This window comes from Molothrus aeneus, chromosome 1, assembly GCF_037042795.1.
Source record: "Molothrus aeneus isolate 106 chromosome 1, BPBGC_Maene_1.0, whole genome shotgun sequence".
Lineage (NCBI taxonomy): Eukaryota > Metazoa > Chordata > Aves > Passeriformes > Icteridae > Molothrus > Molothrus aeneus.
In genome coordinates this window covers 15,020,395-15,044,878 of record NC_089646.1, presented here as the reverse complement: position 1 = coordinate 15,044,878, position 24,484 = coordinate 15,020,395, and the positions used below count along the sequence as shown (strand labels likewise).

General features: G+C 37.2%; 1 protein-coding gene across 6 annotated transcripts in view; it reads right to left on the bottom strand.

Moving 5' to 3' along the window:
* Nucleotides 1-24,484, bottom strand: part of ARHGAP12 (Rho GTPase activating protein 12) — a 73,114-nt gene that overhangs the window by 11,687 nt on the left and 36,943 nt on the right. For 3 of the 6 annotated variants that reach the window (XM_066551739.1, XM_066551755.1, XM_066551747.1), the window contains exons 4-9: nucleotides 23,670-23,810; nucleotides 22,027-22,107; nucleotides 13,656-13,781; nucleotides 10,356-10,430; nucleotides 7,558-7,619; nucleotides 5,871-5,952 (exon numbers count right to left, since the gene is read on the bottom strand). In XM_066551739.1, the coding sequence (XP_066407836.1) occupies nucleotides 5,871-5,952; nucleotides 7,558-7,619; nucleotides 10,356-10,430; nucleotides 13,656-13,781; nucleotides 22,027-22,107; nucleotides 23,670-23,810 (567 nt within the window). The remainder of the gene's footprint in view (nucleotides 1-5,870; nucleotides 5,953-7,557; nucleotides 7,620-10,355; nucleotides 10,431-13,655; nucleotides 13,782-22,026; nucleotides 22,108-23,669; nucleotides 23,811-24,484) is intronic. The other 3 variants (XM_066551763.1, XM_066551770.1, XM_066551777.1) reach the window with 1 other exon arrangement.

The window sequence follows — 24,484 nt, the reverse complement described above, 5'->3', positions numbered from 1 at the left end:
GAAACAGTAGGCTTGCTGGGCAGTAATCACATCCCTCTACACTGAAAGAGTGCTCTCAGTTTGTACATTTCTCTATTTATAATTTTTTAAAAACATTTATCCCCCAACACTTCTATACTTGTCTGTAGTGCTTCTATTGCAATACTGGAGTATGCCCGACCAAGTAAACAGAACTCACTGGCTGTTTACTAAAGAGCAAATAACCCACAAGTAACCCTCAAACAATTTTGAGGAAAACCTCAGGGAGCTATTCTTACCTCTACCTTCACATTTATATTAGATATCAGAATTTTTAAAAGTACTTTTACTATGATTTCAACATACACCACATAGCTTTGAAATGTAATTCCTCAAGGAAACCAGTTCAATGGCCCACACAAACAAAAAGCTCTAAATGTGAGTGACATGAGTAAAATATGGAACAGGGAAAGCTGCAAGTCCCTCAGTTACAGCACAGAAATTTCATGCTGTAGTTCCAGGAAAACCTTGTAGCATCTGCTCCCCCAGAAAGATTCTTATTTCTTCACAAAGCCTTTGATGTGTGAGTGCTGCTCCTGTGACAGCTCTGGGGGACCTAAGCCCCAGGACAAGCTCCTTGCTGCAAACACAAGTTTCCAGCCTGTGCAAGAACAGCCATACCCAAGGGGAGAAAAGATGGTTCAGAAAACAGGACTACTCTGCTGCTTCTGATTAAACTCCCAGCATGGATGTTAATTAATGCTAATTGTGTTTCAGAAAGGCTGTTTACCACTGGAAAATCTCCAGTCTAGAGTCCTAAGGGCAAAGAAGTGTTGAAAGGAAAGCAGCATCTTAACTTCTTTATTTTACTCATGAAATATCAGAATAGGGCTGTACTCCTGATGCCAATTAGCACTTGGGAAAAAAATCCCCACCACCTTCCACTTTCTAACTTAATTCTCAGATACCTCATCCAAGAACATTTCTCATTGATTAGAGCAGAGCTTTTGAGAGAAGCCCAGCTCAGCAGCAGAGTCCAAAGAACAATCTCTGGGCCATTTTGGCTCTTGCAGCAGCTGCCTGTTCAAGAGAAAGTCACATAACTGCTGCACACACACCCAAAGTGTCCCAGACGCACTTCCCAGCAGTCTAGATCAATCTTGCTGCGTGTTGGAAAAAAAATTAAATCAATTTATAGAGTTTGGCACTGAAGAGAATGGGAAACTAGTGCCAAAGTCCTCTACAGGATTGGGGCAGGGGGGCAATTAGTTAAAACCACAGCCCACATGATGCTGAGATTCACAGGACAGGACTTGCTACAGGTGATATCAGCAGATAACAAGAAAAAAATGTTACCTGTCAGCGCTGTTTTGACCAAAAGAAAGAAAAAAACTGTCACCTGTCAGTGCTGTTTTGACCAAAAAAAAAGAAGACTTTTACCACTCCTTCACTCAAATGTTGGCCAAACTGCTGTGTGAGAGCCAAGGATGGGGAAACCCAGGCAAATAATCCAGCTACCCTGCAAAGCTCTTCTTAAATACCAACACATTACATACTTGTCACAACCTTTTTATTCAAGGACATTTTAAGTTTACCATGCAGACTCTCCTTTGAGCTTTCCTGTCAAGGCTCTTTTCTGCTCCCAGACCTATGAAAATGAGATGCCAGCAGCCATTTCTTTCCTCAAAGCTTTCAGGAGCAAGGCTGCACAGGGCTGATCACACAACCTGCACACAAAGGTTGCTGAAGGCAATTGAGCCCTCCTGAAGCCAGCAGGTTCTGCTGACAGAGCTCAAAAAAAAGCCTTTCCTTTTGCATCTGCTGCCACACAGATCTTGAGTCTGCTTTCACAAAACAGTGCTACCTAGTCAGCACCAGTCAAGAAAAATCCAGCTCTTACTGAGCAGACACTTTACTCTTTCTGGATTCCTCTTTTGAGCTGTCTGGGAATATTGGAAAGGGCAGCAGTGGAAGACAGAAAGAGGGAGAGGTCTGTATGTGGTACTGCCAGCTGTCCTAGATATGAAGCTGTCCTACAGTCACATCTGACACCTTTTTTTGGACAAAAAACATAGCCATGGGATGTACTTATGCTGGTTGCATGGGAGAGGTAACTTTTTTGAAAGACTAGGGTGCTTTCTTTGCTTTAGATAGAATAGATGCTGTGCAGTTTAACAGCAGCCTTTAAGAGGTGTACTGACAACAATAAATAGAAGGCGTTTTCAATATTTTCACGATTTTCTCCAAGTCCTGGAAGCCTGCACAGGGACAAACCACACAGTCTGTACTATGACACATTCTAGCATTCTTTGGAAACAGAACTGGAAGTTATTTATGGGAAGACTTTGGATGTACAAATGACACCTGACATTCTTGTAATTCTGTTTCTAATTAGAGTTGGGTAGGATGCTTTAATTCCAAGTCCTCCTCATCCTTGGATGGACTGTGGAAAGAAAGCTGTGGAGACAGATGCACCTTTTTGGCTGACAGGGGAGTTTCAAAACTACAGCTTAAGAAAAAAAAATAAATTTAAAAAAAAGCAAAAAAAATCCTTTATTGTCACAGCAAAATGATGGATTGTTTTTAACCAGACTGATAGGACCATTTGCATCCTAAAAAGTTTTCACAAAAGTATCTGAGCTCCTGCATAATCAGCAGTTCAATACTGATGAACTATGGCAATGTACACATAACATCCTTGGCTAAAATCACAGTTGTGTAACATCAAAAAGAGTTTGCTCAGATGAATCTTGAAGAGCATCTATTTCCTTGATGTTTGGGAAGTTTACAGGCTTGGTTTGCCACCACTGTACTTGTCACTGAGAGCATGTCACTATTATAGACAGCTGACAGATGAATCCTTCTAAGCAGTTGCCATTTTCTTTGCTTTATGAAGCCCTGTCACTTGGACAATAATACATCTCATTCACACCAAAAACTGAATGAAAAATACTTTTAAAAAACATCCAGATCTCCTTATAATAAGTAGCCTTTTACAAGGCTACCAAACTGCCCACAAGTTATCTGTTCCAGGCTTCCATATACAGAGCAATTAATTTCATGAACAAGAAAAAGACATTGAATCATTTTAAACACAAGGTTAATTAATGAATTTTTGATAGGCAGCTCTTCTGTGCTTGGCATTTTCAGAACATAACTACAGATGCTTAAATTACATATAAAAATCCTATAAATTTACATCAGCTTTCTCTATGTGGAATATAGCCAGAACATCCTTGTGCTCTTTTCCTTTCACCTCTTCATGCATAACATTTACATTTTTGGGTATTCCAATTACAGGTAGAATTATCAAACAACATGTACACCATTGTATCAAAGGTATCATAGGCACCATAAAAAGATTCCAAATTAGTTGAGTTAGAATGAATCAGACAAAATATCTGTTAAAAAATCAGAATATCATGCTGCTTATTAGTCAAGGCACTAGTGGTTCAAATAGTAGGCAAATTTGGGTTTATAATTCTAGCACCAATGAACCAGATATGCTTTCTACTTTGTTCCAGTGGAACAATTACAGGATTATTGCAATAAACTTGTGTTAATTTGCACCTTGGATGACTTTCAAAAACAGCCAACAAGATACATGAGCTCTTATATGTAGTGTCAAAACTAAATCTTGGAAAAATTCAAGTTTACTTTCAGGATTAGTAGCAAATAGCCTTACAGTGACAAGAGGCATGCAACAAGAACACATACAGTGATAGCTGAAACTTGGGCAGAGTTTACATAGGTGACAGCAGGTCGATGACTGAGAGCATTTTTCCAAGAAGAAAGCAGCGAGAGCAAGAGCTCAGGAATTGAGCCCCCTTGGCAAAATGACTTGATGAGAAAAAGGAAGAAAAGTGATGAAGTCAAAAAACAATGCACAAAAAAAGAAGATATGGTCATATCAATCACTAGATGAATGCTAAATATTCTCATAAGGTGAAGAAGAAATGTAATTCTTATCATATGTCACACTCTTAGACTTGACTTCACCTTATTAAAATATGGACACAGAACAAAGTTTGAGAGGTGAGGTGGAATTTTGAATACCTAAAAAACAAAAATTGCCTAGGGAAACCAAGAAGAGTGTGTGCTGAACACTCAATTACATATCTACAAAGTCAGCTATGATCATGCAGGTGTAAAACATTAGGTCCTTGAGAGAGATTCTCTTTTAATATTTCCAGCTTCATTTTATTCTCTTTGTACTGTTGATATTTATTTTGCTGACCCTACTCTAGTGCTTTACACTACACACAATTGATAGCGTCTTTCAGAAATACTCTGACTATGGGACTTCTGCTCCACTTAAATTATCAAAAGAATTTACACATTTTTATTTTTAAACTTATTTGTTAAGATTTTTATTTATTTTTATATTATTCTATCTGGCATAACATGACTTACACTAGTGCCCATAAATCATGCAACTCTGCTTATAGCTTATCTTTTATGGATAATTAATTTGGGCAGACATCATCATTACCATATTCATGAACATTTTAGCATTGTGTGTTTTAATGATATGAACATACAGCTGGAAAAGACAGTTCTTTTGATTTACAGCCACACCTGAATTCAGAGTATTAGTAGCCGTAAATGAGATTTTGGAACTTGACTAGTTACACAGTCAGAACTTTTACTTTGTAATATGCCTATTAATATCTGAAAAACTGAAACACTTTTTGGATCTTTGGCTGCAGAAGTCAATCACAGAAGTAACCAAAATCCACTTCCTGCCATACAGTGGAATTGACCTTCTTTCATGCCTTTCATCTTTATTGTTTTTCTTTCCTCCCTCTGCATGATCATCTTGCCCAACTTTCCCTTTTTCATTCTCTTCTACTCCAAGTTTTATTTATCTATCCTCATCTATTTTCTTCCAACCACCCCTTCTACAGGATGGGGGGGGAAAATATATTTACAGGTCTGAAAAAAAATCAATACTATGGAAAGGAATTGTCAATTCCAATTCATTATCCATAATGAAGCACAGCAGGAGAAAGTGAGGCAGGTAGAAAGACCAGTAAAGCACAGCAAGATAGCACAGCTCTGTAAGAGGCAATTTTGCTGGAATTCACATGAAAATGATGAACACTGGCTCTGGCCTGTCTTTACTCATTAGAGGAGATCCACACAGTTTAATGTCAGACCTCCAAAAGAGGCTATGAAAGCCATAGATAAAGAGCCATTTCTATACCTATTAATGCAGGAATGCAGCTGGATAAATACAGCAACTTTATGATAGTGCTATTACACTAGAGGTGATAAAAAAATTGAATAATCATCATGTTCAGTGTGATGTTTCTCTTTTGGTCTTCATCAGACAACAAAATAAGTACAAGTACTTATCATGCACTGTGAAGACCAAGAACAAAATATGGAATCCAGCAAGACAAAGACTAAATCCTAAGACAACAACACTGCATTGATCAAATAGGCCAAGGCAAGAAGCCATGTGTCAGACTACTTTCTTTATTATATGCATCACATTCAAAATTACCTGGAGTTTACAAAAAAAACCCCAAGAATGGTAAAACACACAAACTGTTTAGACAAACACATTTGTAAAGAACACTAATGAACACAAATTAGTGTTCTTTACTAATTAGTAAAGAACACTAATTTGGCCTGGAGAAATAACTTCAAGCCTAAGAAACACCTGAATGCTATCAGCTTCTTGCCTGTCAAAAATACATACATATATCTGGTTTTCTTCTTACTCTACATAATAATTACATTATGGTTACATAAAATTATTTTCTTGCCAACTTCTACACAGGTATTTTTTTCTGTATTAGGTGTATATATATAGATATTTAGGCCCTGCAAGTAAGAGGGCTTTGGTTTATTGTGCTTTACATGACTAACACTTCAATGAGGGTGGGGGATGTTCCTGGGCTTACCCAGCCAGTTCCACTTCCTTGGGTTTTAGTGAACAGCAGTGATGACCCTTGTAACACTGCCCACGATGACATCCAATTCTTTCTGTAAATAATTGTAAACAAACACAAAATAAATTTACTCTGAAAGCAGATATTTAAACCGTTGATCATTGTTGCTCAGCTGACCTGTAAGTTAATATAGTTAAGCACATATATAGTCATTAGTGGCATCAGTAAGTCTTAATTGCTATCATATTTGTAGAAGGAAACATATGTTAACAATCCCAGCCTGACCATCAAAGTCTAAATCAAACAAAGCTAATTAGTAGTAGAAGCAGTACACCAAGAGAACACCATGCAATTATAATTTCAAAGGGGCTAATCTGGAACGCTCAGCTCCCTGTGTACTTAACAGAACATGCCAAACTACTGCATAATTCTGAAATTCACTGATCTGAGATGCAACTGTCCCATGTTTATGTAATAAGCTCATTTATATTGGCAAAAAAGTATTTCCTACACATCTGAAAAATTAAGAGAAAGAACAAGTTGTTTCAGTTGTCTGACTATTTGATTTTATGCCAGCAGACCTGTTCTCCTGAGGTTATTAAAAAAAAAATCTTGACAAGCCCTGAATATCTATTCCCATTGCCCAACATGAATTATTACTTAACAGCTCTCAAAGTGACAGGATGGCCACGATGCATCTTTCTGTTCAGCAGCGCAACAATCCAGATCAATGATTCCAGCAGATGGAGCGTAAACGATGACAGCACATTGCACCAGCAGCAGCTCACACACTGCTGTCTACCCAGCCCTAGCAAACTCTCAGAAGAACTCTGAGGAATCAGGCTGGAGGTCAGATGTGCTGCCCAGCCAGACTGGACTAGGTCAGGGTGGGTCTACAATAACAGCTGGGTGTTGGCTATTTAATCCTCAGAACAGAAATGTTTCGTGTATCACAACTCTGGGAAACACTGAACTAGATATAACACACTATTAGTCTAAAAGATTAAATTAACCAAAAAACAATAACAAGGGGGGAAAAGGCAAGAAGCAAATCTAAATTAACTCTGAGGATGCCACACCTCTGCAGTATTTGCCACTGATTCAAAACACCAGAAATGCAGTTAGACAGCATCACCTGATTACACATTATGATTTATAGTGCAAATTGCTGCCTGGGACACAGAGGAAAGTTAGAAATGAGGTCACTCATCACCTACAGGAGACTGACATTGGGCAATACACTGCTCCAAAGCCTTCACAAGCACAGTGAAGGAAGAATTAGGGAGCACATGGATGTACACTCCTTCAACGTTAAAGCACAGCAAGTGAAAGTCTGAAAGCTCCTCTTACACTGATTTTATCCAAGGAACTAGACACACTATAACCTATACAGATTTGTTCTTCAGTAAATCAATCAATCAATCAAACCCATTTTAAAGAGCTGTCTCTCATCAATGCCCCTTCAGGAAATGGCTGGCCTGTGTGAAGCCCTGATCCATGAGCCTCTGGCTCTCTGCAGTCCCTCAGCTTTAGCTCACTGGGACAAACACATGGGCTAAGGTCAAGCTGTGTCACACAGAAAAACCTCTATGGCAAATTCACACAAAAAGTAAGAAGTTGCAAACCCCAGTAGGCTGTCCTAATACAAAAGACCTTTGATAAACCCTAAGCACATGCACTTTTCAAGTCCAAGACTTACCGAACTTTCTTCCCATTTTCTGTGATTTTTGTCACATTTAATAACCCATACTTTTCTTGACCCTGTAAGATAAGAGTAAGACATAAGAAATAGAAAAGAAAGTCTGCTTCTATTAACATCACATCACAGAATTCAATCCCCCAAATAATCCATTTCTGGCAGTGAGCCATCTTTGCTTGTATCATAACTTCAAGAAACTGACTTTAAGCATATTTAAATATTCAGAGATCAGCAAAATCAAAATTCCCCTGGGAAAGCACTTATTACTATTCAGAGGGTAAAAAGCTTTTCCTCATCAAGACCAAGGTTCTTTGGACAAGCTAAATTCAATAATTTGTGATAGCAGACAGTGAAAATTATTAACGTAAAATTTATAATGATTTGCATAATAGTAATATAATAATAGCACAGTAGTCCTTTACTAAAAAAGGAGGTGGCTGACAAAAAACAGCCTAGAATCCCATATAAATTCTTCCTATTAATTTGAATATAATTTCTTATTTTAAATAAAACATGGTTGAAGTGCATAAAAAATTAACATATTCATGTTAAAAACAGAAGAGTGAAGCACTTCTTTGATGTCCTCTTTTCTTCCTATCCCCATGGAAAATAGTAGAATTTTAAACTACTTAGTTATGTCTTGTTGATGAAAACCATCTATATTAGCATGCCTACAAAAAAAATTGAACACCAGTCAGTGATTGGTGGGAGAAGAACACTGCTGAACAAGAAGACTGTTTGCAAGTTTCAAAGATTTGAAGTGAATATTTATAGTCCCTGTGTAAAAATAACAAAATGAAGCAATGTTGAAAAGCATTCTAGGATAGAAAGATTCATTTAAACCATCACCTTAAAATGAGGTATGAAAATCTACCATTTTCTTCTGACACCCCAGCCTTGCCTGACCAGCCAGTGCTGCTAAAAGAATGCTAAATTATTTTATCATCAATTCCTTTTCAGTAACAGCTTCTAACAGTTCCTAATGTATGTAATAAGCTATTAGTTGAAACAATCAACTGGGGAATGGATCCAAATTACTTTTATCATTTAAAAAAATTACCTAAATTCTAGATCCAATGAAAATAGAAGATAGATCCTCTTCAGAATTTTCCTCTCAATCTCAAATTTAAATAGACCATAACTGCACAATATAATTTTGAAGAAATTTTTTTTTTTTGGCTGGGATACCATGGACAACACTCTTATCAGAGACATAGATCTGTTTTCATGGACTTTAAAAATTCTACCTGCATGTTTCAAGGCCAGCATGTAAAATACAGAAAAGACACATCATCAAGGACAAAGGTGCTTAGCTGGTGGATCAGATGTTACTTCAGTCCAGTGGTAACTGCTGCTCTTACTCAGTTTAATATCTTCACTGGGCTGAAATGCTTTTCCAAGCCAGTGACAGATGCTTTATTTTCCAAAACTGGTATTTTCAACAGAAGAAGTGAGCCCCTTCCCTCATCCACTCTCCGAAAGGCCAAACAAATGAATTATCCCATTCTTTAGATTACTCTATTTGTGATCCACGTGGACCAGGGACCAGCAGTCCCAAGCACTGCACCCTTTAACAAGCAGAACAAGCTGTTGCCAACTTTCACAGTGATTGAGCAACCTGTGCTCACTTCCCAAAATAAATCATGGTTTTAGTCAATTACTCACAGTGGAACCAGTGGGGATGTTCCAGAGAATTATTCAGAGCAAGGATCATACTGCCCTACTTAGCAGCAACACTAGGGGGTACTAACGGGAAAATTAATGGAATCAGGAAAAAGAAGAGGAAAGCAGGTTAAGGATCAAAATTTGCAAAAATTTATCAGCTTTCTTTGGAGTATTTGAATCCGAGGGAACAGCTAAAGAAAATACAGATGTTTTTTCTATTACCTAAATCAGGAGTGAGCTCTTCTGCAAAATACAGTTTCAAAAATTCAAGATCTGAGCCAAATTTAAAGGAATTAGATCCCATGCAGCAATAATTGCTTTTGTGTAAGATTATCAGCTATGCTTGCTTAATAAACAATGTTTATTTTATTGTGAAAAAACTGTTTGAAGTGTTGTGAGAATGGATTATCAGGACTAAGCCAGAGAACTATTCCCCTGCACACAGAGTAAGAAAGAAACAGAAAGTTGTGCCTTTAATGCCCTGAGCCCCCATCAAGAGGCTGGTAAAACTGACCCAGTTACTTATTCCAATGCTACTGTAGTACAGTTCCAAAATTAAAAAGTTTTTTATTCATTTCCTGCTGTTTAAGAAGGAATGATCACATTTAAAATATAAACTGAAATTTTAAAAAGCTGTTTAGCAGACTAAGGTTTTTTCCCCAGAAGTTATTCTACTAAAACAAAAGGACACAGTTTATTTATGCTAGGTTCCCAATGGCTCTTTAAGAAGACTGAAACACAAGCCAAAATTAGAGATATCAACTATTGCTAGCAGTGAGGGATTGTGTGAAGAGAGGAAATTTTCTGTTTTTACTGTTAGCATTTTCTAGATGCTATGTGAGAAGATGTGACTGTTGGAAGAAGCAAAGTGAGTTCTACATCATTAGGCACAATTTGGCCACAGTGAATTTTTGACCTAATCTACTATCACTAAGTTGCATTTAAAGGACATGCACATTTTTTCCCAAAAGCAGAGCTGGATGTAATGCATTCCCTTTAAAATGCAAAGCCTTCAAAGAGTTTTATCCCATTGTTTTTCCCAAGAACAAGAAGGCTTGCCCTCAATTCTCTAATCATGAATAGCTCAGTTTCTACAACATCTACTTATTTATTTAAACATTTTGCATACTGACTGTGGCTTGATGCTTTGGTGAAGAAGGAGACGATTCATTTTCAGGAAAACCAGCCTTAGAAGCAGTTGATGATTCCTACAAAATTCAAATAGTCAATGTCAACAGATACTGTTATCATCTTTCATACAATTACTTTTTTTAACCTAAAGATGCTTTCTCTATCTTTCTTTTTACACACTCATAGATTAGAAAAGTACTTCTTTTAGGCATTCATAATATTCTCAGTTATATTCTAAACTTACTTACTAAACAGTGTTCTTACAAAGTTTACAGACAACACTCAAACTGGGTTAATTAGTGTATAACCATTTGAAAAAAATATGTTAATACATGCTGCATCAGCTTCAAGCAAAGCCTTCATCCTTATAAAGGGGTAGATTTTTTGTATGACATTGCTATCAAATTATGATGTATATTTAAAATAATGGCTGATTACATGATACCATATACAAATAATATGGTTTTAAAGAATACAATATGTTTCTGTGTGGTCAGTAAATACAAGATTAGCATAAAAAAATTATATATATAGAAAAACACATACCAACTTTATTAATTTTTGTGGCTCATGATCATTAATCTCCTTATAATCAAACACTGAAAATCTCTAGAGATTTGGGGTTTTGTTTTGAACTGTTAACAACAGACCAAAATAAAATACTTAATCTCTGAAAACTAGAAAAATTGCCCATCTGAGGGGAAAAAAAAAGAAAAAAAAGGCATGTGCATTTCCTCTGAAGTAATGATTGCCTTGCACAAACACATTGCTTGAAAATCTGGTAAAGAATTTCAAATGGAAGAAAAACATCACTTGTTCTCTGTTACTGTTAACACATTTCTCCCCCTCTCTCTTTTTAAATCCCTTGATAGCTCTCCTAAACCCAGTTTGCTTTTGCAGCATTACATAGCACTGTGCATGCTTGTGCTTTAAAATCCACTTGCAAATCTACCTAGAAGTGGCCCACTAGTTCTTTCAGTAGCATAATAACAGAAACTTTAGCATTCCTAAGCAGAACAGCCTAAACGTTCCATACTTTCAGATGTCTACAAAGAAAAAAAAAAAAAGTTCAAATTAAGAAAATCAATTGTCTCCCCCAGGAAGGTATTTTTTCCGATGCTTATCAATTTTTTTAGCTGATGGCTATATCCAGATATGTGCCACAGCCAATAAACTGTTAACCAGTATGTTTGGTATCATCAAATTCTCATGAGCCCTGGCAACCCATACTTTCACTGTGACACATTTCAGGTACTCTTTTGACTGCCCTATTTTCATACAGTTGAGTTCCATTGTTTTTCCAGGGGAAAAAAAATAATAATAAGGAAAATAATCAGAAAACAGCTTCCCTAGGAGACAGCTAAAAAGAAAGCTTGGGGTTCTTGTGCCCATCCAGACAAACACCAGTTGCTTTCCTTTCTATTTCATTCTGAATTTGAGGTAGCTTTTGTACAGTAAAAGCAACTCTGGAACAAGAAATCCAGTATTTGTGGTAATGAAACATTCCCTTTCCACATACTAATTTTAAAGCAGAATATATTAACAGTGTGCCTGCTAGTGGTAATAAAACAGCTGCATTAATGACCTAAAAATTATTTGTCTTTCCATAAAACATTAATTTATTGCTCCACTACATGTTTTAAATTTTCTCAAATGTTGTGCTCCATATAAACTATTTTCTTCTCACCAATAAAAAACACATGCTGCCTACATGTTTGGAGACTGTTAAAGGAGCTTTAGGCTGCTGACTTAAGACTTCACAAATGGCAGCTCAAATAGAGTTTCTTTTGGTTATTATCCATAACATTTGTACATTTTCATGTTTGCTTCATTAGGTTTAAGTTCTCGATATGTGAACACTGAGCCTTGAAGAAATGTAAACAGCTCCACTTATTCAATGTTTTACCAAAGCTTCTTCATTCAGTGCAGCACTACATAAAGTTCTTTCCAAAATGGAAACAGCAGTATATCTTATGCCAAAAAATAAAAAGTCTTCCTTTAAAAGAGAAGCCAGAAGTTCAAACTATCTCCAACAAAATCGTTCATACCTGTGCAGCATAAACTGCACATGAGGCTAGAAGTGTCCACTCAGCTTTGATTTATCAGGGCTCCATCTAGGCTGTGTCTCATGGAGTGCCACAAGACTCTGAGTACAGAAGGATGCATGAGGCAGAGGAGGAGGAGGAGGAGAAAGGAGCAGCAGCGGGATCTCAGAACCACTGGAGCTGAATTAATGCCCAGAGGTGCAAAGTCTCCAGCCAAGCACAGCCCACTGCCTCCTCAGCACCACACATGATATATCCCAAAGTGACAACTCAAAAGCTCAAGATCAAATCCAATAAATCCTGCTCTGAAGAGCTAAGTCAACTCATGGAAAGTAAGTCCATTAAAATGGATACAACTGGTCGAGCAAGTAAGGCTCTGGGCAGCAGATCCATTGTCATTACAACTACTGTGTTTTGTCCATTCAAGTTTGGTTTTGACATCTGTGATTACACAAGGCAAGTCATAGGCTTTTCCTTACATTTTCAAATCTGCAGTAATTTAATTGTTTTTCTCTGAATTTTCAGAAAAGGGAGCTTACAATGCCATTTTTTGGTATTTCATTCTGAGAAGTTTGTGCTAAGATTTCAGCACTACCAAGTTATTTCATTTTCCAGGTATCTTGGGATGGACTGCAGTGAAGCCACAGAAACCACCATGCCACCACTGTACATCACCCATTTCCTCCTGCTCAGCTCACATCAGCTCTCCTGACCCATGGGCAGAATGGCCCAGCACAAGCAGAAATGGCAAGGAAAAAGGTCAAAGCAGAGGGAGAGCAAGGGAAAGGCCCTGTCTCCTTGCTGGCCTAAACAGCACCTCTTACTGTAGAGCCCAAAAAGAACATGCCCTGAGAATGGGCAGAAAACAGCTTTTGTTGTTACTGACCCACAGCATTTTTCAGGCTAAACACCAGCTCAGCTTTGGAAAGGATCAGAGCCAAGTGTTTCAGCACTTTCAGTACTGTCCTCTGGCCTTCAATAACAATATTACAACCCAGTTGTAACCATGCACAGCTTTTCCCCTGAACTAACACTAGTTAAAATACTTCAAGGACAATAAAAGAGCTACTGTTCACAAAGTAACAGTAGTGAAGTTATTGAACAGCCCTTGTTTTTGCTGCATGTTATACACAATGATACAAGAGACCAAAAGAAAAATGAAATTTCAGAAATTCAGGCATAGTAATTTCTGGTACATTAAATGTGTCACACATCAGAAACAAGTGGCATTTCAGCATGCTGATAACTTGCTCCTACCTTGTCATTGGTGTCCAGCACAATTGTGCTGTGCCTCCATTTTGTTAAAACTATTGGTTCCTGTAGCCTCCTGTCCAGACTCCTACTCTTTATTATATCTCTCTGCTGCTGTGGTGAAGCATTGTACTAAAAAAAAGAAAAATAAAATTGTAAGTAGAATCTAATTCAAGCAAACAAGACCTGGACATACCACTCATATGCCTAAACAGTGCAAACTTTCAGACTCCTGATGTCACCACCCAAGGGTGTGCAAACAGCCTTGGTTTTAGTCTGCATTTAGTCTTCAGAATTCTCCTTTCTCCTCTAGTCCTCTCTGAAGCAGTAGCTAAGACTGGCATGTTGGGATAATACTCTCAGCTGGCAGAGAGGTGTTTGATTTCTTCTGCAGCAGATGCTGCTGATTTTGCAACCCAACAGGGTATTGAGAACCACCAAGGAATTACAGGAAATACAAAATGTAAACATTCACTCTTCATGTTGCATTGACAATACTACAGCATCTGACCAGCTCTTGTGTAAGAAAATGAAAACCTGTGATCCTAACAATAGTTAGATTGTTGTGATTGCCTGTATGACTCTGATCCAAACATTTGGGGTGCCTAGAATGAGGAGACATGAGAGTGAGGACTTGCTTTTACAGAATAAACACATCAAATTTTACATAGAATAAACACATCTAATTGCTTATAAAATAATTTGCTGGTTTGGAATGTACTTACCATATACAAATGTACACATTCCATAAACATGGAAGATAAATATTTAGCAGGAAATAATTTTAAGACCTAGCAGAGTTGTAATAACCAAGGAGAGACCATATTTATCATAGGTTTTCTAGTAACTCAAGAGCATGCAAACTCACTGAGAAAATGTGAGGGTCATGAGAAGGACACAGCATTTAACTAGATTCCACAATTGCAGCATATTTTTCATTAATAGTGTTGCCATTTTACATCATTACAATACATTATAAAAAATTCTAAAAATATTTCAGACAAAGTGTTATACTGAAAACACAAACAAGAAAAGACAACATCAATGTATGGGGTTTTTAAGTGATTTACTAAAATCTCATTCTTTTCAATCAGTATCAAAAGAGTGAAATCTGCACATACAAAGAAACTTAAGGCAGCATTTGTGGAGTGACATAAAGCACTAGAATCCACTGAGTAGGAAAAAACAAAGAAAAGTGAAGTGCTCCTTTTAGCTAAAGCAAAATCTCTGCAAGGACACTGACTTCTACAGTTTTGATATTGATCCCCGCTATAAGCTCAGAGCTCGGATGTTCAAAGACAAAATAACCTGTACCTGCACATACCAACAAAGCATGGCAAGGTTTAACCTACACAACATGAACACTAAATCTAACCAAGATTGCATAATACAGTTATATTTATTGACCAAATAAAGAACCAGCATTACTACTGCTATAGCACTCACAATGCTTGAGTCAGCTTTGTAGTTTACTACGAACAGAGTTAATGCTCCAAATAAGCTAACAGATGCTTAAAAGCTAAATAACTTTAGCATTTTGTTACATTATTTTAATATGCACAAGATAAGTAAAACACTCCCAAGTGAACGGATGTTGCAGAACTGAGAATAAAATTTGGTAGTTCATGTACAGACAGAAACAGATCAGCTGTCACTGCAGAAAGTCACTTCTGAGCCTGCCTTTGTACTGGCTTCAGCACATTTCCACTCACATGACAACTGCTTCCCCACAGTGGTGAGGTTTAACCAGCTCTCAGTTTGTCTCCTTGTTCTATCAGAAGCTGAGCTGTGGTACATGCTGAAAGGACCCTAGTGCTGGCTTGCTTTCTTGTTAAGGAAATATCCACTCTGCCAGAGCTCCTGCAACCCCAACCACAGCAGCATGCTGAGCAACATGCAGCAAAACTGCCTGCCAGCAAAACTAAAATCTAAACAACTTCCAGCAAACTATGTCTAAATCACAAAGGATGCAACAAACAGCATTCCTTGCAGCAGCTTGAACCCATTTAGGTGGGCAATTCCAACACACTTCTTGCTACGAAACAGAACTGTTTATTTCAGAAATAGATTTACACATTACTGACACTGGTATACATTATTTATGGAAATCTTCCATGTACTTTCCATTTAAGTAACTGAAGGAATTGAATAAACAAATATGTATTTTGAAGTAATTTATCTTGAATTTAAGTACATTTTAAAAGTTAGGATACAGGCATAGGTGATCTATATTTAAACAGTGCCTTTGATACTATCACAACCCACAGGAGTTAACTTCTCTAACAAACAATCTCACCTTGAAGGGGAAAGGAACTGTAACATGAAATTCAAGTTTTACTAAACATATCTAACAAAAAACCAAAGCAACAGTATATAGAGCTCATCAACAAAGCACTGCTAACAACTCACGAACACTGAGCTCTATGCATCTTAGCAGATTAAATAATTTGCATTGGTGATACAAACAGTGCTAGTAAACTGACAAGTCTTTAAAGGGAACATTTGACATTTTTGCCCCATTTTCTCACAATAGAAACTTCAAGTAAATCTTTTTTTCTCAGATGTCTAAGAGGTTTTTTGTTTGTTTTATAATTATAAATAGTAAAACATGCTGGGAGGAAGGATGATGTGGAAATAAAAAGTTTTGTGTTTCTGAGCTCAGGACAAGTCTCCACTTTTAAAATACATGAATTGGTCTGTGATGTCCAAAGAGAATCAGAGGGAGACAGAGGCACCACTTCCTACTCCACATTGCCCAGCAGAACTCACCATCCTCTAGACCAGGCAGTGTCCACTGGCCAGGGAGAGGTGGCCAGAGCAGGAGGGTTTGCCTGCTTGGGTGACACCACCCTGCTGCCCTTTGCTCTGCCCCACCAAGCTCAGTTCAAAAAGCCTTGCAGAACAGCTTCAAGTCAGTTCCCTGATGCTCTACAGGACTCCCACCTGCACAGGAGCTGCTCTCTCTCCTCCTGCATTTGCAGTATTCACCATTGAAACTAGGTAGGGCTTGCCTTCCCTCAAACAAAATCTTGTTTTTCATAACCATAAGCAGGCTTTCTATGCCTAAGACTCGGTGTGATCCTGAAGATAGAGATCAGGCAAGGCCTCTGCAATAAAACTGACCCATTCAAGATTGCACAGTGCCTGGTGGGACAAGCCCTGCTACACCATGTGCCTTACCAGCATCTTCTTAGGGTGCAGTGTTTGCTTCCTAATGCTAAAGCTTTTTAAAACATAGACCACAACTCCACATTTACACACTACTGCTCACTGGAAATCCTCCCCAAATTCAAATTTATCCCAATACACTAACCCCTCTGGCACATCACCCCAGCTTGCTCCCCATTTCATTGGGAGCATCTCTTATCACACAGGGGGCACATGAGCAAATCGTTCATCCTCTGACTGCACACACCAAGGGATTTTTTTGAAACTGTTCTTGCTGTAGTTCAAGGATACCAGGGGTGTAAATTTAGATCACACAGTATTCTTTTCATTGCTGAATTTGTTCAACACCTTCTCCAACTACTTAAAGGCTTTCTTTGCCTCAGTATAAAATTTTCTAACCCTCTCAACTGGCTGAGTGATTTCTCTTTAATTTTAAGCTGATACATGGCATGGCTCAAGGCTCTGTCCTAGCCTAATTGTGGCTGAAACAAATGTAACACCTCCAAGTTATTTGTAGCAGTTGTCCCCATTCTTACAGAGATGGCACAGATCTGTCAGTTTTAAGAAACAGAAAAAAGATTCTTCTTGGTTTGTGTTAGCAACATCTTCAACCAGACAAAGGAACTGGGTGGGCTAAGGTAGAAAAGACTGGAAAACAACCAATACTGAAAGCTGGCAAAGACCTGAAGTGAAGCATTTTAGACAACCTTACTGCAATCGAATTCAAAACAGTAGCATTTAAAAACATTGGGCTATCCTAGTACCCTTTAGCACCTCATATATGTTATTTGCAGTTGTTCCAAAACACTGTCTGAAATAGAAGAAGCTTCCTTAAATTTAAGCTGCCTCAGAACAAAACTACTTTCTAGTGCTCCTACTGTCCTTGGCTTTGAATAAACTTTTATGTTATTCTGATAGATGTAACACCTATGTTACAACTTTTGCTTTTGTCATCAACTAAATCAGTAACACATTCTTCTTAAACCTCCATAAATAAATAGGATTACTTTTGCCCTTTCAAGGGATTTCATTCCCTTCCTTTCTCTAGGGAATGAAGATTTCTCTGCCAGAGGATGGCAGGGTGATAGCAGTTGGAGCCTCAGCTGCACAGAAGGAACTGAACCCAGGCAGAACGAGACCATTGGGACAAGCAGCTCGAGCTCAAATGTACCAGTGACTGAAAGACACCTCTGGATAACCTACTTTATTCATGTTACTGTCTTGGACATCCATTGCTTCTCCTTTTAATCCTCAGGGTCACCAAGACTGCTCATCTTTGATGAGCACCCCAAGTCCTTGCTGATTGCCACAGGTCCTGCTGTGTGCCCAAGCAAAGGCTGGGGGGAGGTGGGAGCCACTAAACCCCAGGACAAATGAGGAAGATCAAACCAGGTTTTGTGAGTAGAAATACAGATATTAAAGAGAAAGGAAAAAAACCCTGACTGTCTTCTCATACTTAACTCAGGTTTGTTTTTTTAACAACTTGTGCTGTTAAAAACCACCTGGATCCTCACACCAACTGAGGCTGTCTCAGCTTTCACCAGCCAATCCCAAATTTAAGCACAAGAATGTCACTACTGCTAATGAAACTGCCTGGTGCACTCACTTGCAGTAGACTCAAATGCCAACACACAGGGTAAACCTCAAATCCAGCAGCACAGCTCAGAACAAAATTTACCATAAGACAATCAAAGTTTTCTTTACATGTGCTCCTATTTCTTTTCCTTCACCATTTAATTATGCTCCTGACATTACCTGCCCCCTGCTATAGTGTAATTTTTTCAGCTATCATGCTCTGACAGTTTTCAGGTCTCCATCAGCAAAACCATCCACCAAGTACCAGAAGCGAGGCCCCTGAGCTCACCCCCCATGCTGGCAGTGCACAGAGTGAATTCACAGACTGCTGCTCCATTAACACTGCCAAAAATGAAACTCCTCCAGCTACCCCTTCCTCTGTGGATACAGCAAGGAGAGTTTATGCTGCAGGAATTTGTGAGAAGAACACAGACAATTTCAATATCACAGTCTGTAAATATTAACACTAAAACTGGGTTCACTCCAGAGGCTTAGAGTAGACACATTTTCTTCCAAAGGCTACTCTTGGATCAGTGAGCTTGCTCAGAGGAAGGCCAAGCAGCATGCTCTTATGTCAGGTGTTGGCCTAGGAATGCATTTTGAAAATCTAAGAGATTTTTAATCTCTACTTTTTATTAGGTTATCCCCTATAACTCTCATTTGAGCTATTCATTTTGATATTTATTCGATTTCCCACTTTTTTTTTTTGTCACTTTGATAGGTTAACTTTTGTTGAAACTTCTGAAATTAGGGAGTTCTTACTCCTGAGATGAGTTTAATTCCCCTCACCCTTACCAGAGATTTCTCATTTGCTTAAGTCATAAAACTCCTATTAGAGAACTATGTTTCTGGAATAGGGCTGTAGCCCTTCTTAAACTGGATTTAGACATTATTTTTTTACTAAACAGGAAATAAACATATTTTATTATCTAACTTTTAATTGCTTGTTTGTTGGGGTTTTTGTTGCTTGACTGTTTTGGTTGGGTTTTTTTTTTTTTTAATAATTGGCAAGAACCAAAAGCTGAATACAGCAAAATTCTGCAGATGAGAAATCTCAGTCTTCTTCAGGATCTAGTAGAAACTATGATTAAAATATTATTATCCATTTTAAAGATTAATTCAGTATGTTCTTCTCTTCCACTGCAGAAAGCTGGGTCACACTCATCATGAGCCTTAATAGACTTTTCAGCAGTTGTCAAAGCTACTGCATCTGAAACATCATTTTTAGCCAGAGGCATCCAGCTATTCCTAGATGTTATTTAAATCCACATGACTGGAGGGCTTTCTGTGAGACTGTCTAAAGTAATTTGTTTTGTAACTGTCCGCCCTTCCCAACATATTCCCTCACAATTTTTAACACACGTACAAGAACAGAGTGTTATTCCCAAGCATGTGAACATTTATAGTTAATTCTATTACTCTGAAGATTTTTAATGTCACAGTATTAGCTCAGCTAGTGTGCTATTTCCAGAAATCCCTGAACCATTCTTAATTCTAATGAAATCCAGATTATTAACAACCATCTAACAAAAAGATTCTATTCTTTTTCTGGTTTATAGTATTACATGACCATTCTATTATATCACTTTATTTCACAAGATTTGGAAGGCAATATTTGTGCTAAATACACTGAGGATTTAAAAAAAAAAAAAAAAAAAAACAACAACAACAACAACAACAAAACAAAAAAAACCACCAAACTGAGCAAGAGTAGGATTTTTCCTAGTAACTTACTTTTCATTTTAGCAAGTGTTACAATGCTAAGATCTTTCTATGGCTTTCTCTCACTGCTCAAGAGAACTTTCAACACAGATTATTTTTCTTCAAAGCAGTTTTATGGTCTGAGTGTTCTTTAATTCATTTGTTTTAAGTACTTTATAACCAGCTTCAGGAAGATCTTTGAGAGACTAATCTTCAATCATGTTTAATTACTCACAAGCATAACATCTTCAAATATATAGTTACATAAACTAGCTTAATCTTTTGTTGAAATATTTAAACTATTCCACAGAATTTCAGGCTAAAAGCCAAGATTCTGAATCTAAGAGTCAATTGCTCATTTTCTTCTGTTAACCTTATATTTGCTGCCAGTCAAGATTGACTAGTTTCAAGAAGGGATTAACAAGTACATTCCACCCAAATGAAGGATAAGAAATAATTTTCAAGGAGAATTGCTAACATCAATTTGTGATCACTTTCAGATCACAAATTACAAATCAAAGGCAATGTTTCATTTTGGAAGTGCCTACTAATACAACAGAACTCAGACTTTGTTTAGAATCACTAGAATAACATGCATTATTAAACAAATACTAGAACCCACTCCCTTATGCCTCCTAATGTACCTCAGGTAATGGTTCTGGATTACCTTTGTGACTTATTCTAATTGGATTAAAGGCAATTTGCTATTTAATTCAAATCCTAACTCAATCTATTTTTGTGAAACACAATTTCTTCCAAGTCAAAACCTTCTGCACAGCACGAGTCATAGAATGAAGTGAATGAATGCATGACATTATTCCCCAAAATTATTTCAATTATACATACAGAAGTAATAATTGCTCCTGGTAAAACCTGGTCTATCAGATTTTAAGACTTCTAATAAATCCAATAGCTAACCAAAGCTAAACAGCTTTTAAAATCAATAGGTACAGATGATATTGTTACATTGAGACATGTTACAAAATTTAAGTTACCTAACACATCAGAGTGACATAGGAGAATTCTCAAAGCTAACTCAGTGCTTCAGCTGCACATTCTTCTACTGCCATAACAAAACAGCTTTGTATATAACTTCATTCCTAATTTTCATGTAAATATTTTCTCACAAGTATTATGAAAACCCTACCTATTAAGGTTGCTCCTTTCTAAGTGGAAGTGACTCGAGACACTGATTTTTGTACTGATAAAATAATGGAGAAACATGCTTTTTCATATATTTATGCACACAGTTTTGTGTGAAACGATTTTTTTAATGGCCACAGCTTATTATGTAGTATCCAACAAAGAGCAGGGAAGACATACATAACAAGATCCCTATGACAAATGCTCAGTTTTTTGAAGTGAATATGAGAATTAAGGAGTATTAGATATATCCTCAGACTACCAAGTGTCCCCAGATCTGTCACTTCCCTACGAATTTCTATTTTCACTACAAAATTAATAAATACCAGAACACAATTCTGGTGAAACTGTGCCATCCTCAAAAACACCATAAAACTCTACTGAAACTTTTGTTTTTCAACACTTGTTTGCATTACCACTTTGGAGGGTCCTAAAAATAGACTACAGTTTCTCAGTGAAGATTTCTCCTTTTTCCTATACAGTTCTACTTTGCCACAGCAAAATCACAGATACTATTCTGCAGCCCTGCATAAAACCTTTGCTCAATTCAGCAAAAACACCTAATCTCCTTTGACATCTAAATAATCTATATATATCCATATTTCATGTCCTTGAGTACTTTTTTTCCTCTTCATAAACAGAAATTCCAGGAAAATGCAATAACTAACAAAGAGCAATATCTGAGTCCTCTGGTGGTTAATATCTCACATTAAAGGCCTGATAGAACACATATTCAGGAAGAATATGGGAAAGCCCCAAGTTACTGAAGTTTCTTTTTTAGGTCACTCACCTTAGGTAACTCCCACTCTGATCTGGAGCCATCAGCACTGTAGTAGTATGGTCTACCTTGTTCATCTGCGTGTTTTATCCACTGCAGAAAGAAATGTGATGATAGAAAAGGTAATCAGAGTGACAGTCACAACAGTAAATCTCTGAGACCTGAGATTTAAAGTTAATTTTTAATTAAGTGCCATCCACTTCGGCTGTGTCTAATGCACAACCTCCATTAACTAACTAAGGTTAGATTGCAGTAAGAGCAACAGTTTTCAGCATCCTGATGTTTTTGTTCTGTAATTCCTCAGAAAAAAGTCCAGCAATATCACACAAGAGATTGTGATAAATAGATTTTTTTTAAGATGCCATATCTCATTCCTATCAACATTATGTTGTCAGTTTAGGGAGGCACAATTTTTCCATCACATCTGCATCAGGATCTTACACAAAAAATTACAAAAAAGCAGCTCAACTAGCAACTGCTGATAATATGAGAGATTAATGCACTCATTGAACAATTTTTTTAAAACATCAAGGGAAATTTGAGATGCAGTCCCTAGAGAAGTCATGAAGAAGACACTATAATTTCTGTAACCTCTACAGAAAAGCACCTCCCACAATCAAAGTAAACCCACAACAACTGGGACTGGTCATGCAGAAAGAAAATAATTCTAATGAGAAAAATACAACAAGATGATTACAGAAAAACACAGAAACACTCACAGCAAGGCTCTTGGCTCAAGCAGGTTTCACAAGATTTCCTTTCTATAACAGTTTGTGGTAGGAAAGGCTGGTTTTTATCAATCCCAGTGCAATTAAAAAAGAAGGCTGCATATTTGCTAAAACATAGGACTGTGCTTTACAGATGTTTGTCAGAAACTGATTAAAGAGAATAAAATTCTAAAACTGACAAAAAATCTAACTATTTCAAAAATACTTGCAAATAGGACTTGCTTAATTCAGCTCAAGAACAGGTGGTGCTATAATATAACAAAGTACTGTTTCAGTGAACTTTAGAAGTTTAAAAAACTAAAAATGCAACTTCAGAGAACAATTGGAAAAATGGACTGCTTTACAAATATAAACAAATACTGTATTTTATCCAAAGTGGGAGAAATGTTTATGGCATGCCCAGAATCACAGTAAGTTGTCAGTAGCAATTAGATGGCATAAATCTGCTGACACGGCTGTAGTTTAATTAAGAAGTTTGTCTACATCTGAAAGCAGTAGTGAAAAATCTCTAATAAAGGAAATTATGAAAGTGATAAAGCAGCATTACATTCAGTTTAAAAAACATCTTAACTAGAAGGTCTATGTAGACAAGAGCAGCTCTTAAAAGACAGCAAGAAAAACTTTTTGGTAAAAAGTTTGTTCCTGAAGTATAACCAAGAGGAAGGGGAAGGGCAGGAACTAAAAACATTATACATGGTATGTTCATTTAATACAATCTGACACACAACTGGAACTAAAACTGCTTCTAAATAACAAAAATATACATAAGAAAAAAAGTTCACTTGCTAAAGCTTCATGCATATTTTAAAAAAACAGAAGGAGCTACTGCTGATGTACGCTCCTCGCTTTTGGAAATGCAGGTTTCATTTCTAGAAGTGAATTAGTGGAAAAGATTTAGAACACATGATGAGAAGAAGGAAAAAGTACCTTTTCATTAGTATAGTCATTGGTATATAAGGTTTGACCATGTTCATCCAACTCTTCTGACCAACCCTTTGGAGGAGAACCATACTGACTATCTGACTGGCTGTAACAAGAACTGTGGTCGTTTTCTTCTGATGAAAGATGCTACAAGTAGTCAGAAACATACAAGGCAGTTTTGAGAATGAAAGCGCTTTAAAATCTGAAAGATCAAAGATTATTTGGCTAGAAAGAAAATAGCAATGAAAACAGAGAGTTCACATTTTTATATCTTATGAGAGAATGAGATGCATTTTTACAGTGCAGACAATTCAAAGTATTTTCAGAACTAGCTTTTACTGATTTTTTTTTTTAATTTCCACTATATCAGATTTCACTACTCAAATTTAAACTCCAGGGGTTTTGTCTATCCAAATTTTATTCCTACAAATTTACATTACTGACAAAGAGAGTTAGCTTTAGTAATCTGCATTGCCTTAAAAAAAAACCCTGGGAGCCCTGCTACCTCACTTTTCTACCACCATCCACCACCATGCCTAATTTCATACCTAAATACTTCTCCTTTTCTGAAATACATCTGGAAACACAGGAATGATTAAGGACAACTTGAAACTCCCGTTTCACCCTCTTAGATGGCAGCATTTTACAGTATTTGTCCACTGCATCTTAAAATACTATGAATTTCCACTCTCCTCCTTCGAACTGAACATGACAAAGAGCATTGCAAAAGCAAGGCTTTGCACAAGGCACAGCTAGCTGAGCTGAAAAATTGTTTCCTGAAGGTAGAAGTCAATTATTATCCTAGAAACAAGTTTGATGTG